Source organism: Argopecten irradians, chromosome 12, assembly GCF_041381155.1.
Source record: "Argopecten irradians isolate NY chromosome 12, Ai_NY, whole genome shotgun sequence".
In the NCBI taxonomy this organism is placed as follows: domain Eukaryota; kingdom Metazoa; phylum Mollusca; class Bivalvia; order Pectinida; family Pectinidae; genus Argopecten; species Argopecten irradians.
In genome coordinates this window covers 20,298,670-20,317,103 of record NC_091145.1, presented here as the reverse complement: position 1 = coordinate 20,317,103, position 18,434 = coordinate 20,298,670, and the positions used below count along the sequence as shown (strand labels likewise).

General features: G+C 32.9%; 1 protein-coding gene across 1 annotated transcript; it reads right to left on the bottom strand.

Annotated features, from left to right (window-relative positions):
- Positions 1 to 2,344: 2,344 nt before the first annotated feature.
- Positions 2,345 to 12,625, bottom strand: LOC138336045 (protein rolling stone-like). The gene is made up of 4 exons (XM_069285318.1): positions 11,912 to 12,625; positions 5,581 to 5,803; positions 3,756 to 3,866; positions 2,345 to 3,039 (listed from the first exon to the last, which is right to left on the bottom strand). Exons 1-4 carry the CDS (start codon positions 11,999 to 12,001, stop codon positions 2,495 to 2,497), a joined length of 969 nt encoding a protein of 322 aa, XP_069141419.1. The 5' UTR covers positions 12,002 to 12,625; the 3' UTR covers positions 2,345 to 2,494.
- Positions 12,626 to 18,434: the final 5,809 nt, after the last annotated feature.

Genomic DNA, 18,434 nt, shown 5'->3' with positions numbered 1-18,434 from the left:
AATATCGACTATATCTGTTGGTTGAATATGCTCATCCATCAATGGGCTAAAACTGCAATATCATATTCACTTTTTGGCTCCCATCTCACAAATATCACGATAACTCTACTTGCGAATGAATTTAACTTCATTAACTTTCGTATATATGAATTTTTGAACTATGCGAACATAAAGTGGAGGAATTCCAAATATCTGAATAAGAAAATTTGGACAATTTCCAAGGTCTATATCACCTTCATGACTTGATTGTTTGAAAATTACTTAATGATAAGCTATTAACCTTTTCATAAGATTCCAATTTTCAATGGTTATCAACTACCTACTTAAACATATAAAAACACCTTTTCACAGTGATTTGGTATAATTTAATTTTGAAGAGAAGAAAAACGAAAAATACACGTTGAAAATAATTTCATGACATTCATTTTAAATATTTGACCGGTAAGTTAAGCGTTAAGCCTCATTATCTACTTTCGAATAATTTTATATGACCATGTTTTACTTCATGCAAACAAACATAATCCTCAGAGCAGAACAAGGTGCATTAAAATCGGCTCATCTGTAAACTGCTTAATTTACAATGACTAAACACGCTTGACACACTTACACGGTCGCGAAAGATGAATCGGCATTAAAAAGAAGGAGCAACGTCAGTATCTACTAAATGTACATATTAACATTTCCTAAATACACTAATGTATTTAATATTGATTAACAATTTATTTTAGAATCCCTAAACAAATGTTATAGACGAACCGTTAAAGGACATAGATCAGTATTTTCCCACAAAAACATATTTTAATAAAGGATACCAATATCACATTCCCTAGAAATTTATTCGAAAAGGAAACATTATCGTTTAATACTATATTATTGGGAACACTTTTACAATTTTAAGTTAGTAGAGTGAGAAGACGTACGTACAAAACTTGGTTCATAGATTAAGGACGCAACAGTAGAAAGCAGTCAAGAATTTCACATGTTATTTGTAAAGAATAAGCTCACTGAGGTGATATTATCCTCATCTAATACTCATTTGATATCATAAACTGGCCCGATTTTGACCTTTTTATGTCGGTTGTCGTCGATGAAAGGAGAAAGCTTACTCTTTAGGAGCTTCAGACTAAATTCTCACATCTTATTAGGTTCGATACGTTTCTATGTTTTGTTCATTTTCTGTATTTTGCTTAGTTTCATTTTGTGAACAGTCAGGGCCCGTTGTTCAAAGGATGATTAATTTCATCTTGATTTGAAAATTGTCGTTAAACTGTAATTGGCCTGATCACTATTTGACAAACTGGGCCCAGCTATTCAATTGTGGTAACATCTATATCAGGATGTTTCTACTGTCTCGGTTACTGGGTTGGGGTTTTCACGTGTTGATTAAAAATATCCATATTCATTAACGTGCTTTCCTATGTATACTCTTGTTTAAGTATAGATACAAAGAAACAATATATTTTTTAAGTTCTAAACCATGTATTGTTGTACGTATCAAGGCGTAAAGATCTCGTCCACCGAATTTGTATGGATGATTAATCTTGTAGGTATCTTTGATGTGGATGATTACATAGAAACTATTGTCTGTGCGGGTCACTAGGGCTGTGGGTGAAAAAACACGGTAACCTGGCCTATAATTTCACCACAGACTACACAGGATTAAATTCCTGTTAAATACGGCGTACCTTACACCCATTTATTTAAATTCTTATATACCCCGAGCTTTAAATCCACGGGGTTCGCATGTACTTATTGAAAACGTTTCATTAGCTATGTTGAATTTTTCACACTCCTTTTGTCTGCTTTGAAACAATATGTTTGTTTATATGATGATATGTCAATACCTTAAAGCATAACGACGGTATTGTATCCATGTTTACATGTAGATGAAGCTAGGTTAAGGTTTTGTGTTTATGCTGTAATGTGTTCGTGGATTCAACTTTAGATGATATATATCCTTTCGTTGTACAGAGCTATCTTCCCTTGAGCGCAGGGAACAATTATTGGGTCATTGGTTTGTGAAAGCGTCATTTTCTTAAATTTGTGAAGTCTTCTTGACGATAAGTCGGATCAACCAATCAATAATGGGCCTGAATGACAAATCAGTGGAATATATATGCTTATAAACCAACTGTTTGATGTGAGATAGTCAAAATGTACGAAAAATTGGTATCAATGAACACTTGAGAAATCAAATGGCGGAAATAACCCAACTGAAATTGATTACGAGAAATAGGTGCATCGACGCGAATGGATGTCCTCAAATTTAATTTGATACTGCTGTGTTGTTGTGTTGAAACTGCATTATCTCCATGTCTTGATGATATCTACAAAAACTACCACCAATGGATCAACAAATAATTTATTTTTAAGAACAAAACACGGTCGAACTGACCATATGCCAAGACTTTAACAAGAAGTCAATGTTGTCAGTTCAAATATAACAGAAACAAGGAGGAAATCGTTTGTAAGTTAATCAAAGAGAGAACGGTAACTATGGATCCGGTTCTGTTGGGTTGTTAACAAAGCCAAGAACTGGAGATGGAGCGATGGAGACGTTGATTGACCTTTGAGTAGTTCCAGGTGTAAAATGTAAGTTAAATGTCTCATTATCCTTCGTAAGATCATCTACAGTCACTATCCTTGGCGATTCGTCTTTCACACATTCCTTATCCTCATCTTTCGAACACTCCTCCTCCACAGGCTTCACTGTTGACATGATACCAGTACAAAACTGCTTAGCAAATGATGTCCTTGCTTTGTAAATACCAAAAAAGCACAAGTGCGATAAAGGAACGGCTATCAATAGAACCGGAAGTGTCATTGCTATTGCCGATCCGGGTTTATCCCAGTCCAACATTTCATATATTAGTCCTCCTCCTGCCTTTTGATAGATAACGGAGAATATGACGTAGATGAAGGCCACGATGAATGGTTGATAAAAGTGCCACAGGCGAATGGGCGTGGCGGTGAAACAAATGTTGAATAAAACACATATGAAGTTTAAAGCATGCTTACTGATGCTTTCCGCATTAACAGCTGGAATTAAAGCAGAAATATTTTATAGTGATGTTGTATATATATAGGATATATTAGATGCTGAAATAATTAATTATCAAACAGTGATCTTGACTTATTGTTAGACATTATTATTATATTGTAAAAAGTACGACAGTGTACGAAGATCTAATTTTAATTAGATTGACCATTTCTCCCTACAATTTTAAAACCATTTTTTATTATTTTTATGAAATATATATTATGATTGCAAACATTTCAAAAATTAGATCGTTCACATATATAGATCGAATTCCTCCGTCTATTAAAACACTTTTTTTATAAAGCGTCGAACTCGGGACCAGGTTTTTGGGACACCCCGTAGATCACGGATATTAACGTAGTATTGATAAATAGTGGATATACTTGTGATATTAGATAAGACTACAAATAAGTATATCAACATCGATATACAGTGCATCTTTGACATAAATACGCATATATTCATTTATGAATATTGTATTGTGAATAACGGATTAGAAGAGTTGTTGAAAAAAAAGTTTAAAATTAACAAAACATACTTAAAACTAACAGGTTTATTAACGATTAATTCAAATTTTTGTAAACGATTGATAGAAAACGCTATTCGGCATTTTTTCATTATTTACCTTCCTGCACGTTATCATAACAATGCAAAGAAAAATTAACTATAACTTAAGCATCTAATGACATCACACAATATGACTTGACCTACTTACATGAACCAATCAGCAACCAGTACATCAGTGTGATGATGACGGCGAGAGTGTTACTGGTGTTGTACAGAACCCAGATGACCTTCAAATACCAAGGCATTGCGTCATGGCCACCTGCCGAATAACAAAATATTATTATTATATGCTCATTTTTGTTCCTCTGCAGCTCTAACAACAGGAGGACCTTACTTAACTTGAACATTCAAACACAGGTACAATATCATTAATTTGGTTTGTTAAACTTAATCTCGTGCTAACGGCTACGAACTTTTAAGGATGGCTTCACCTGTTTGTGACCAATGTGTTGATATTGTGAATGTCTGTGTTTATAGAGACTGTGATATAGCTATGTTGCTTCTTCGTGTAATGTTGGCAATCCATTTTATCTATTACTTAAAATTTACAAAACAAATTATTGGTGTGTCTTTTAAAATAAAACCAAAGGAGGAGTGTCAATTTGGGCCCTCTGGTGGCCATGACCGATAAGCATTATTTTATGTTTACAGATACCCGGGGTTTAGGACATCATGATATGACATATGATTAAGGACAGGTCGGAGTCCCTTGTGAGTTATTGGGAGTTAAATAGGAGGGGCATCATGAATCATAATGCATTTATATGATGAAAGCAAAACATTTTGGAAAATATATAACTTAGGGTCAAAAAAGGTCACAGTGACCTAATTTTGTTAAATGTCGATTATTCAAGAATAAAGTTTATCTGGTGCCATAATATACCAGAAAAAATGTTAAATATATTATATTAGGCTATATTATATTAGAGATCTACCCCACTGTTTACTGTAGGCTGCAGTCACATGTTTTTCATATATTAAGTTTTTATTGTGTGGATTAATGCATTATGTATTAATATTAAAACAAATTTGTCTGTCGATGTTCAAATAAAATACTTGACACATTGATTTTATCTCGTGTACAATATATCTGTCTATCGAATGAACCTGACGACCCTTTACATAAACATAAAACCGGTTAGCAAAGGGAAGTTATGGGAATATTAAATATTCATGTAGAATTATGGCGCTTCCGACAATAAATACGCTGATGTTGCATACTGTTTGGTCTCTGTTAATATATTGTTATACCCTGATTACCTTCATGTAAATGTAAATATCTTCTTTTCAACAGTTTATGATACAATTCATTACGATATCCTTAAACAATATTTGGCATCGTGGTGTAATTGTTAACTTATAATTACATTTACGCTATAAATACTTTGTTATATTTTTATTCCTCTCTAAACACATTCTTCCATCGTCTTTAAATCCTTAACAGGTTGCATCAATTTTACCATTATTTCTGTATAGGTGTACATTATGATATTGCCTTCTAGATAAAAGCGAATCATCGTCAATCATTATCTCACATATTTATATTTGTGATGATGATACAGTACTCTTTAAAATGGTTTGAACTAGATCTTTGGCGGAGGCAGTGATTAAAATGTATATAACATTCTATGTTACAAACTAGCAAAAGGAATAAACACAATCATGTAAACAAAGGATTATTCTAAACATAATACATGTACAGTAGTTAAAAACAAAGACATCAATAAGATGTATGCTTACTTTTTTATATTTTAACCAATTAGAGAATTCGTTCCAATGTTCGAATATTATTTTATGTTCACTACGACGACATGAAAGCAGATTTAGGATGACAAAGCATGTGTGATAGAATAGTGAGAGATATCTGTATCAGTCGCTGGGAAGTACTGAGTTTGTTTATAATGCTCTTTGAGAGTTCCTTTTCAACCCGATTGGAATGAAGCCACTAATCCCCTACTAAACTGACCACTGACCTTTGATGAGATCCCTGCGACGGAGATGGACATACATTGCGGCCACAGTGTCAAGCCACTGGTAACTGACCAGGCACAAATAACCCCAATTGGTCAAGAATTTGAAGTAGCGACCTTCATCATGTTCGTCTGTAGCGGCTATGTAGATGTCCACTATAATCCAGGCTAGATGATAGAGTGACCATACCAATGACCATATCGGGTACAGGTGTACTGGCCCAAACTAAAACGAATAAATGAAAATAAAAAATATAGATGAAAATAAAAAAATATTGATGAAAATAAAAAAATATTGATGAATATAAAAATATAGATGAAAATGAAAATAACGAATATAGACAAAAATAAAAAATGATCATGTGTGTGATGATCAGAAGGAAAATGCATTGTGCTTTCATTACTATCGTTTATATTACAGTGCTATCTTACTGGAACATACTCTGGCATGCAGGACGCCGAGCTGATCACATCACGAAAATAACCACCGGTTATCAATACACAAGGTTTCGTTTCTAATATAAGTATATATATATATATATATACATAATAATGTATAATAATTCTAAGAAAGGAATATATATATTGTTATTTACATGTAGTTTTAAATATAAAAAATGTGGGGAAAAAAGAAAACAATTGATTTAAAAGATTTGTCCATCGATATGACGAACCGTGGCATCGTTATGTCGCCTTCGTAAAGCAGTTAACTGTTAAAAGATGTATAAACTGGGTCAGTATTAAACTAAAACACGACAGTTATAACGAACTTCTGGGGACCAACGGATTTACTTCGTTATAAGCATTGTTCGTTATTCACACAATACAGATATATTAAAGGAACCTTGACGAGGAATGGAAATTACTACATTATAACCAGGGATTCGTTATAAACGCTTTTATTGTATATAACAGTAAACATATACTAATTTTATATTATAGATAAAATATGTGGTGAGGGCAAATCTTATCTCATCATAGTAAATGAATTACAAGAAGAGCAACCTTTTGATAGATTCCTATTTCTGACAAGAAGTAAAGAATTCACTCATCAAGAACGAAGAACAGGGAGTTTGTTAAATGTTAAATTAAAGAGAGGGCAAAAGGATAAGGTCTATTATTTTAGACACTTTATTGCTGGAAGCACCTTACCATCGATGATTTAACAGAGAACACCCATTTGTACATTGAGTAGAAATAGGATAATACGCAGAGAAGTCCACAACAATCCACTTAAAAACTTTCGAACATGTAATGACATCCTATCCATTTTAGTTCAGGTTCAGTACAGTGTCATGAAATAGGAAGAGAGTAAGTTCCAAAAAAGGAAAGTGAAATTGCATGTTTATATGCATATATTTATAATACGAATAAGTTTAGTCAAAGGCAAAATAAGTGGAACATTTATTTAACATGAGTAATCCGTGTAAAATACAAAAACATATTTCTCTTGCTACCGAAAGCCTTTACAAACAGGTTTGATATCGTGATTAATTAAAATGTCTAACAAAAAGAAAAATTGTCGTGTTCAAGTAAGCTATCTGAGACATCAAATCCAGGTCGTTACATTTATGTTATTACGTTACGTGATTTCGTAATGGAGCCTGTGGGAGAGGTCAGATTGGAGACAGTCGATTGTTAACCCCAGGTAACTTAATGGCCTGGCTGGTACACAAGCTATTATACTTAACATTTTTATAGACTTGCACTCAGACAAGATACGTGAGACAGCTGTATTTGTATAGTTCAACATCATCAAAAAAGTATAAAAAAGATAAATTTAACCAAGTATAAAATGCCTAGAACGAAAGTAGACAGTGTAGATACATAATATCTATACGTTGAAAAAATATCAAACAATTATTTAAGGAATCTATATATTTACACACAGTCACACCCCGAGTTTCAATGGAAGGACAGAATAAACGGCGACACAGCGAAATTTCAAATTATGCTTCACCATGACCATGCTGCATGTTCTTTACTATTTATCTTACCCTTATACCCACAAAATTTAAATGCGAAACATAAACCTAAGCAACATTATACAACAACAAAAGCCACTCTCAATTTTAAAACTGAAAAACAAGCAGCAAATCATGATACAATAAGGAATGTACAAGGTCTCTAATTTCTTTATGACATTATTTTGGCATTTACTGCTAGCATAGTTTCATAGCTACTTTAAATTGCTTGTTCACTCTTACTTCCTTCTATTAAAACATTATTACGTTCCGGATCGTAAAATAGAAGAGTAAAGTTTATTCTCAACAATATCGGGTAACGTGTGAAAAGAATAGCCGACATTGTATACTTGTTGTCATTCAAATCAGGTTAAATCTTATTTCTATATACGTAAACGTTACGAGATGTTGAATTATCTAATTGTTATAACTTTCATGAAAATGATTTTTAACGTGTGTTATCAAATTATCATGCACATTTACCCTTTGCAACTATCATGCATTAATTAACGAAATTATGATTGTCTCTTTCTTCTAAATTGAAATTAATTCTGACGTGGTTAAACAATTCGTTCAGTGTCTCTCCGATTTATAGAAGGTCAAGGGACATATGTTACACTTGTAATACCCTGGTTTATCCCTCCTTACAAAACCTAAACTACCCTAGATATTTATTTGGAGTAAACTATCTGCACATGAATCTTATAATGAACATAAAGATGAAGAAAGGTGTTTTTTCCAATGACTAAAGATACATGCATGGCGACACAATGAAAACGGCGGATGGAGAAAAGTTAATTAACATTTCATAGCTTTTTTGACTGGGAGTTAATTTTGATTATCGGATAAAGCTTCTTTATGTTCCTTTAAAATTGCAATAATAAAATTTGATATTGTAACGTTATGATTTTTGAAAATAAAATATTTTTCATTTCAAAGGCGATTAGAATTGAGCATGTTCAACATTTTAAAAGTTATAAGAAATAATATAAAAAGTTGTTCCTTATAAACCCCAATTTAGATAAAAACCTTCCTTTTTCCAATGACTAAAGATACATGCATGGCGACACAATGAAAACGGCGGATGGAGAAAAGTTAATTAACATTTCATAGCTTTTTTTGACTGGGAGTTAATTTTGATTATCGGATAAAGCTTCTTTATGTTCCTTTAAAATTGCAATAATAAATTTGATATTGGAACGTTATGATTTTTGAAAATGAAATATTTTTCATTTCAAAGGCGATTAGAATTGAGCATGTTCAACATTTTAAAAGTTATAAGAAATAATATAAAAAGTTGTTCCTTATAAACCCCAATTTAGATAAAAACCTTCCTTTTTCCAATGACTAAAGATACATGCATGGCGACACAATGAAAACGGCGGATGGAGAAAAGTTAATTAACATTTCATAGCTTTTTTTGACTGGGAGTTAATTTTGATTATCGGATAAAGCTTCTTTATGTTCCTTTAAAATTGCAATAATAAAATTTGATATTGGAACGTTATGATTTTTGAAAATGAAATATTTTTCATTCCAAAGGCGATTAGAATTGAGCATGTTCAACATTTTAAAAGTTATAAGAAATAATATAAAAAGTTGTTCCTTATAAACCCAATTTAGATAAATACCTTCCTGTGTTATCTTCTTACTAGTTTTAATATAAAAGTTTCATACCATTAACATTTTAAAACTTAGAATAAGGAAGACAGCTGTGTATCGGCGCAGGTGCTAATTGTTCGTTCTCAAAGGTGTAAATGTCTTATGTGATCCAACCCATTGTAATTATTGATATCTCGTACAATATCATTTCCGATAAAAATTTAGTTTTGTTTTGTTTTATGTCCTATAAACGTCATTTAAGATGACCTCTCTTGTATAAAATGTGTGTGTAAATGTCTATGTGTATGTTTTTGGAGGCTGTGGTATGTCCTTTTTATGTGTAATAATGAAACACATACCTTTTGTATAGTGCTACCTCACTGAATCGTATGTTTTGACTGAAGAAAATTTTTTAGTTTTTTGAATTACAATTGTAAAAACCAATTTCATTTTTACCTCACACAACTGTTATAACTGCTGAAAGAGTTCAGAAGGTGATGATGTCCCCAGAATGCTACCTATCTTACAGCTTGAAAATGTTTCCATTATATACCTCATATAAAAGTTTGCATGTCGTAAACAAAAACCGCATGGAAAATATACCTTGTTTAATTGTATTAGGTACATAATTTCTATAACATTAAATAGATGTTGTGTGTCTCGATCAGAAGTTTCTAAAATATATCTTACCAAGTTTCACTAGTATGTTTGATTTATTTCTTCCTGAAAGACATGATCAACTCCACAGAACAGTTTCATTAACATTCCTTATCCAAAAACATCTCCGTCTGCCTATGGACAATTTTAAGTGAACATAATCCTTACAATTAAGGAATGATAATGAAACTTAGCCGAGATACAGTAAAATTACACATTTTTGTAATGCGTTAGACTGCAAAGTTCAATAAATGTTCTTAATAACTTATAGATTCAGTACAGTAGAGTAACAGCTGTATTTTATATATTGAGAACAACAAGATACATGTATGTGTGTATATGTACATCAGAAACATTGCCTGCAGACATACATATTATCTGACATCTATATTTCAGAAGGACCGTGACTTACAATAATAGCACACATAATAAAACACTAATTTTTCTATTGTATTTTAGCTAATGACATTATAACCTGATCCAATATGCAGAACGAGATGCACATCTCACCGGCTTGTCGTCACACTCCGACTTAGGATTAGAATATTGTCTAATTACAATACACTACATTCGGGCACAATGACAATGTCAGAAGTTCATTCACATATCGGAACATCGCTGGTCTATATCTATCATAAATACACGCCCTTATCAATGGGTTTGTTTCTTGGATGAATGGGTTTGTCATATCTCAAAGTAGAGTTTGACTTAATAAATGTTGACATTATGTACCCACCATTGTAGCAAACTGTTTTGATACATGAAAAAAAAAATTAGATTATTATTTTTATCTAAGTTCAACTTAATTTAATGACGATTGATATGTATATGTATAATATAATTGTATATTTAGTTACAAAATTATAAATATCACCCGCGTTTATTACGTCAGTGTATATTGTTTTGACCAGAAAGGATAATATAACGTGAACTCTTAAATATTTGATTTATTTCTAAGGAAAAAATATCGATATTCGTATAAATAAGGAGATTTGAGATTAAATGAAATGTTTATGTCTGTTTTGTTTGAGTGTTTATCCAATCAAATGAAATATACAATGGTAAAATATTCGTGAACATTTCTTAAATGTGAGATAAATAAATCAAAGGTTTCACAAAACCTTAATAATCTACAATAACACATCAAAAACATTTACAGTAAATATCCTGTAAATTTCAAAACCCTTTTTTCAATATGTTTTATTAAGTCTACTTTACCTGATATTTAGACTTTCACATCATTAATATCAATGATGTCTCCTAGATATCAATGTGTCTTTTGAAAATATAAAATATATTTATGTTAATATAATAATTGTTATAAAGATGATTACCCGACGACTATAAAAGTCTGATCAATCGTGATACAATTTATGTGGTAACCAAATACGGGATTACATCAAAGAATTAAGCTGGCACAATTACCTGATGTTAATGTCAATGTTAATTAAAACCATGACTAGGATAATTTTGAACGAATCGAATTGTGCTTTATCATGTTTTAAATTGGCATTGGTATAGATTATAGATATTTATAACTGCAGTCTTTTGTTGTTCAAAGAAGCACAATCAAAGACATGAGCACTGATCATATATGCATATACCACCTTCGGCTCGATCCTTGTCGACAATAATGACATATAATTATTCAGCATTTTGTAAGCCTAAGGTAATTTATTTCTATTTTTCATTTTCTGTTTCAGTATAAGTATATAGATATAATTGTATGACTTAATAGTTATAGCGTTCTCAATAACAAAATTAAAAAAAATAGATAACTTTTTCAATTTTGTTTTTATTATTTTTAATTTTGTATGTATGAATATCATGCATTAAATGAATGAACAGTAAATCTAAACATTCTATTGTAATACAGTCAAAACTGCTTTAGCGATCACCTGTTTATTAATGCCACTTTATGAGGGTCCCAAATGGATATTTACAACTCAATGCAACCTATGTGTAAAGACCACTACGCTGGAAACACAACTTTTCCTTTTCCATTGGATAGCCTTTATAGGACAAATATTGTATGCAGAAAAACAGAGTAAGTTATAGAATTCCAATAGTGTCCTCAAACACATGTTAAAAAAGATAAGTACAATACATACCTGTAACGTAACGAATAGGTGTGGTTCCGGGTGTGTCATCATTATATTAGAAACCGAAAACTCGGATTTTATTTTTTCCTTAAATCCCATTTTAAATTGATGACGTAATATCAACAAAGTAATATGTCTTCCTTAATGAAACATTATTTTATCCATCTACATAATCTTTGGATCCATATCCATATTAATAGTCAAGGGGTCAGCAGTTGAATGAAGATGCATGTTGCTTTCTTCGACATTTTTATAACATGTTGGACCCTTAATTCATCCGGCGTAATTCAATGAAGTTGCTGAATTGTTTCCTAATGCTGATGCGTAGTGACCTTCCACTTCTGGTAAGTTTCACCCGAATTACAGAAATCAGTTTCACATGTGGTAACCATGGCATTAACACACCCACGTGTCAGGCAGTGGTCTCCTCTCCATGTTCACCTGTCGTCTGCTGACAAAATTACCCGGGTGTCTGTCTTCCTCAAGTGTTGTGCCTAATACCCATTCACACTGGGTGTGTACCGTGTATATAAAGCTACCTAACGTGGGTCCTTGATAACTAGTGGAATGTTCTCACATTTATCATGTAGCTTTCAATACGAATGCACCTGTCATTGTTATGTTGAGATATATGAACATAATTGTTTAGGTTTATATATTATATACACGTGCTTACACAAACCCGATATTTAATTATAGGTACACACGCACGTATATCAGTTACCGACTAAAGGCGGGTATGAGTGGCGTTCTATATACTACCGGGACAGAGCGAAGACACCGGTTAATATTCATTCTTATGAAGATTCCCAGATTTAACAAGCGTTACCTCTGCGGTATGGTGATCACACAGCTGAAATCTATACCCCCATTGTAGTTATATCTCTCATGCAATTTCCCTGTATAATTCAGTTAAAGTGTTCTTGATAAAATCTTGGTTGCTGTCTAATATTCAACCATGTGTCGATTTTATGATCAATGAACCCCGTAACACACATTTATAATGACCATAAGTTGCATTAATCGACAAAGAAAAACCAAGCACCATTTTCATTTTCCCAAACAATTTTGGGGACAAAATATATGATTTTGTGTATTTATCTGATTGCCACGGCAAAGGCTTCCTTTCACCGGAAATCTACAAAGGATGTGAACTTCCCAAAATATTTGTGAATAACAACGACATAAATAAAAGGTATATATTCAAATGGGAGTTACTATCATATAACCTTCTGTCATGAACTTCTAGTATTGTTCATTTGCGATACGTCAAAATTCAAAAGACTGTCACACATACATGTATATGACACAGAAATTTCTATAGTTTTGTGAGATCTGAACAGATTGTTTGTTTGTATAATAACATATAGCCACCCATGGTGCAATTGTTATGAATGTGTACTCCTTTAAGCGTGCCGCGGATTAGTCTCCTTCGACTACTGCCCTGTACTTTAGGATAGCTTTGGAATGATAAAGATCTTACTACAGTATTATCTTCTATTATGTGCTGAAGTCCCCTTTTCTCTATCTCGGTTAATCTCAATAATCATGAATGGTTTCTTTTAAAATGTGTGAAGATGGAACCTATAGTTTATGTCACAGGGTGTTTCACTACAACAGGCGAGGAAAAGGCGACTAATCCTGGACTCCTGCTGGTTGGAAATGCTACTTACGTTTAAGGGATAATGACAAACCGTACAATTTCCCCTGTATGTGATATACCAATAATACTGGCCTACCTGCTGGTCGGGGTGGTTATCTAAGATTTAGAGATAATGACTGGCTAAGGAGTGATACACATATCAGTAGCATTAAGTGTTAATCATTCGAAGTGGATATATGTTGAACCCTAACCTTTCTAGTTCTTTCTCGTCCTGATTTTTTTTCTCTCCGTTTACCAGTTTCTTTCATACTCCTCACATAACATGCACTTTGTTATTTATTTTAAACTGTGCCTTCAGCTGTACTTTTAGGGTATATTATTTGTATGTCTCACTTTATTGTTCCGTTCACGTAATAACTTGTTTACTCGATCATACAAGGAAATAAATACATTAATCATTTAACTACATAAACCTTCAATCGTTACTTATGATTATCGAGTTACAATTTTCATTAGCAATAATTTTTCCTATTTTCTGCAACAACGAAGTGGTTCTAGATTAAGATAAGATTAGGTTTTCTTTGGTCTATTACATTTAACGTCCTATTAATAACCAGGACAACCTCCTATGTGTGCAATATGTATGAGAATGTAAATGGCTGAATGTCTCTATGTTTTGGGAGGTAAATTCGTGTAATATGGAGCAACAAGCAAACCAGTCGTCCCACTCCATTTATCATGAGTGCTAAGCAGAAGCAAAAGACCGGTGGTAAAATGTATTTGAATAGGACTTCGATTAAAGATAAAAAAAATACGATTGGTTTACTATACATGTATATGTCCCCGAAAACAGACCTAGACAAAGATGCGCATGTCTGGGGTTTCCCCATTTTTCTCGGCTATAAGGCATAATTGACATTTTCTGACAATAGATATATCTGGTTTAGATCGGATTTATTCTGACCTTTAAAACAGACATCCTAACTCTAACTAACAGACATACATGTATCCGAAGTATATAAGACATTAGCAAGCCCTTATATATAATATTTTGCTTTTGTTACGTATTTGCTGTTCTCCTTTTCACTCGTATGTACTGTGTCCATATTAAACTGATTAACACCGATGTTGTTAAAACGTTCACTAAGCAATGAGGCACGTGCTAGCTGGGGTGGTTAGAGATAATGAGTGGCTAGAGAATTCGCTCTATTCTAGATACACGTATCAGTAACATTAAGCGTTAATCGTTCAAGGTGGATATGTTGATCCCTACATTAAGGCAGTTAACCTTCTTGTTCTTTCTCTTCCTGGTTTGCTTTCTTCGTTTACCAGTTTCTTTCATACACCTCACATAACATGCACTTTGTTATTTATTTTAAACTGTGCCTTCAGCTGTACTTTTAGGGTATATTATTTTGTCTGTTTCACTTTATTGTTCCGTTCACGTAATAACTTGTTTACTCGATCATACAAGGAAATGAATACATTTAACCTTTAACTACACAAACCTTCAATAGTAACTTATGGTTATCGAGTTACAATTTCCATTAGCAATAAAGTTTCCGTTTTTCTACAACAACGAAGTGATTCCAGATTAAGATAAAATTAGGTTTTATTTGCTTTATTACACGGCCTCCTATGTATGCGATATGTTGAGTTATGTGAATGGATGTCTGTCTGTATGTTTTGGGAGGCTGTGGTATATTCGTGTAATAGTAGAACAACGAGCAAACCAGTCGTCCTACTCAATTTGTCCTGAGCGCTAAGTAGGAGCAAAATACTGATGGGAAAATGTATTTGTGTAGGACTTCGACTAAAGATAGAGAGAATATGATTGGTTTACTATACATGTAGATATCTCTTCACTCCAAAACAGGTTGAAATATTCTTAAAACACATCTGATGTAGCCTGAGATTACACTGTCGCTGACACTAGACTTGGACATAGATTCATGTCGTGTGTTTCCCGATTTTCCTCGGCTATGAAGCAAGATTTAGATTTTCTGACAATAGTTACTCTGTTTAGATCGGATTTATTCTGACATTGAAAACAGACATTCTAACAGGCATATCCGAATTATATCAGGTATTATCAAGCTACTTTTCACTCGTATGTACTTTTTCCATATCTTACTGATTAACACCGATGTTGTTAAAACTATTACTAATCACTATAGCACGTGCCAGCTTCCTCGATTATTTATATGGCGTGACCTTTAACACGGTTTCATATATCTGTGTCAATTTATATCCAGAGATGAATTCACGATCTCGTTAATCTGTCAATGGTGTTTTATATCTCAAATGACAATACATGTTTAGCTAAGCTAATAATCACAATTCATCTCCCTTACGCAACCTTTCAAATTTACATAATGATAAAACCTAAGGTAAAGGATGACAATGCACAGTTACCATACCTACTTTATATTACAACTATGTAAATAGTTTATTGAATGGCTACTTCACCTTTCTTGCATTAACATTTTGTGGTAAATTCCAGAAATACATATATCTCATTTATTCTATTAGTACGCAAATTCTAGAAATATAGACATCTTATTTAGCCCATTAGTACAATTATTCGATAAATCATCCTGCTTTGTGATGAATTGAATATTTAGAAAAGCTTTGTCAGTAACTATCAGACCGTATACCATCTGTTTTACGGACTCATACCTGTGGTTAAATGCCTTAATGACCAAAAATAACACCTGTAGCGAAAATAATTAGACGTAATTTCAGCATAAATTACGTACGTTTTGAGCCGTAACACAAAGAACGTGAAATATTAATTTAACAAAAAATGACATCCAGGTATTGACGCTAGGCTCAGCAAGGATGTATTTTTCTTTGTGTGAAATTTTGGCATACTTTTACAAAAATTCAAATAAGATATGTCTATAACACGGTGTTTATATATTTAACTGTGTGGTTTCATACGGTTATATACAGACCGATTACATATTTTATAAATGTGTAAACGAAGTAATATAAATAAAAAAGAAAATAAATAACCGTGATACACTGAAGATATGAGACCAGCGATAGACAACTTTTTGTGATTCATTTTAAAATCTATAAAAGTGATAGAAACTGTTTTCTTTTGTCATTTATCAAAATGATAAATAAATAACATATTTTAGTTTCATACAGAGTGTGGTTTTATGTATGAAGTTATTCCAAGTTGAGTACATCCTTTATTCGATGTAGTGCTAAAATGCTTTAATTGTTGATAAGGGGTTTATTTAGGTCAGAAGGGCGAAAAAGTCGCACTTAAGAACACAGGGACCTGGCACGATTTTTTTAAACTAACAGTTTACATATATATATATTATAGTATCAAGGGTATGAACTCGGCGTAGCTCACTGACTTTAACCGTCACCGCCATGTTCATTTTTCTCTCGGAACGCTTCTGGACTTTACATATCGTGACTACATTATGCAAATTATGTAGTGTTGTGCTTGTGGGTAAACACGAGAAGCGTTCCGAAGAGCAAATGAACATGGCGGTGACGGTTAAAGTAAGTGAGCTACACGATGTTTAAATGGAGTTTCTACAAAGTACGGGTCATGACACCTCCAAAGAAGATTGTGGATGAACACAGTTATGGGTACTGTTTACCACCACAAGCGTAGATTTTGTGATTTTGGCTTGGTTTTTGAGGTACCCATTAGAGCCGAGACGACATTTCGACCGGACAGGGAAATGTCTACATAGCACATTTTTCGTAAATTTCCCGATTCATCAAGCCATAACGTCGTCAATACTTGGCCAATTTTGTTCATCAAGCACTCAATGGAAAGATAAATTATTTCTCTTTAAGGTAAGATATTCGTCAATGCTGTATATAACCCATTTATCAAAATAATCACGGTTTAAAAAAAATAGGTGCGTTTTTCTCGACCGCCGAGTTCATACCCTTGATACTATAATATATATATATGTATACTGTTAGTTTAAAAAAATCGTGCCAGGTCCCTGTGCTTAAGAAAGTCACATTCTTGCAAACATTAGAATCTTCAATGACTACCTAAAATAATGCATATATGCATGTAATGATGTTTTGTCGTCGAAATACATTCAGTAACTGTATATTTGTTTAATTTCGTGGTGAGAAATCTCTCGTTTTTCCATTAATACATAAGTATTATGGAGAGAATTGTTGCGGTACTGCCAATTTCTAAAATTGATAAACTATACATTTTATCTTACTCATTATTGTTTCATTATACTAGCAGGTAATTAAGCTCGCGTGAATCACATTGACTGTGAATACAGCGAAATATATCAACTCACGAATAAAAGCATGACAACCATTATAAAAAGTACCTATGCATCCGTCTTAACCTTCATTAAAACATGGCTGTGATGTCATCTATTGTTATAGCTTGAGGTATAGTCGGAGCAAAGTCTACTTTTATCGTCTACTACTGTTACAATAGTTACCTTTTTCTGTGGAATAGTTTTTGAACTATTCCACGGGAAAAGGTAACTATTCCACAGTTGAAGGTAAATGAAAAGACCGGTGAACATTGCTTAGTATGTAGTCAACAAGAGGCCCATGGGCCTTAACGGTCACCTGAGTTAGAATATATAATGAAACAAATAATAAAACAAATTAAAGTCATAAAAACACTATATGCTTTATTGCTGGGCCTTGAAGTTGGTCAGTGATTTATAAATTTGACCTTTTTAGACTATGAAGAGTATTTGCTTCCATCAAACCTGTGAACTTAAAGGTATTTTTTGAAATTTTAATCAATTTGACCCTGTTTGGTCCTGCCCCTCTGGTCCCCCAGGGGGTCATCGAGGACGGATATGGATGTTAAAATGCTATATCTTATGCTAATAATTCTAATCAAGTTTGACTAATTTCCTACGAAAATTGGGCAAATAATGTTCACAAATATGTTTTTCCTATATA

Bases quoted from the DNA above. Each gene is read 5' to 3' on its own strand.
- LOC138336045 (XM_069285318.1), bottom strand. From the start codon at position 12,001: ATGGGATTTAAGGAAAAAATAAAATCCGAGTTTTCGGTTTCTAATATA. The intron at 5,804-11,911 runs GTATGTATTGTA...TATTCGTTTTAG, and splicing joins ACCTATTCGTTACGTTACAG to TTTGGGCCAGTACACCTGTA. The intron at 3,867-5,580 runs GTCAGTGGTCAG...GTTATTCGGCAG, and splicing joins TCGCAGGGATCTCATCAAAG to GTGGCCATGACGCAATGCCT.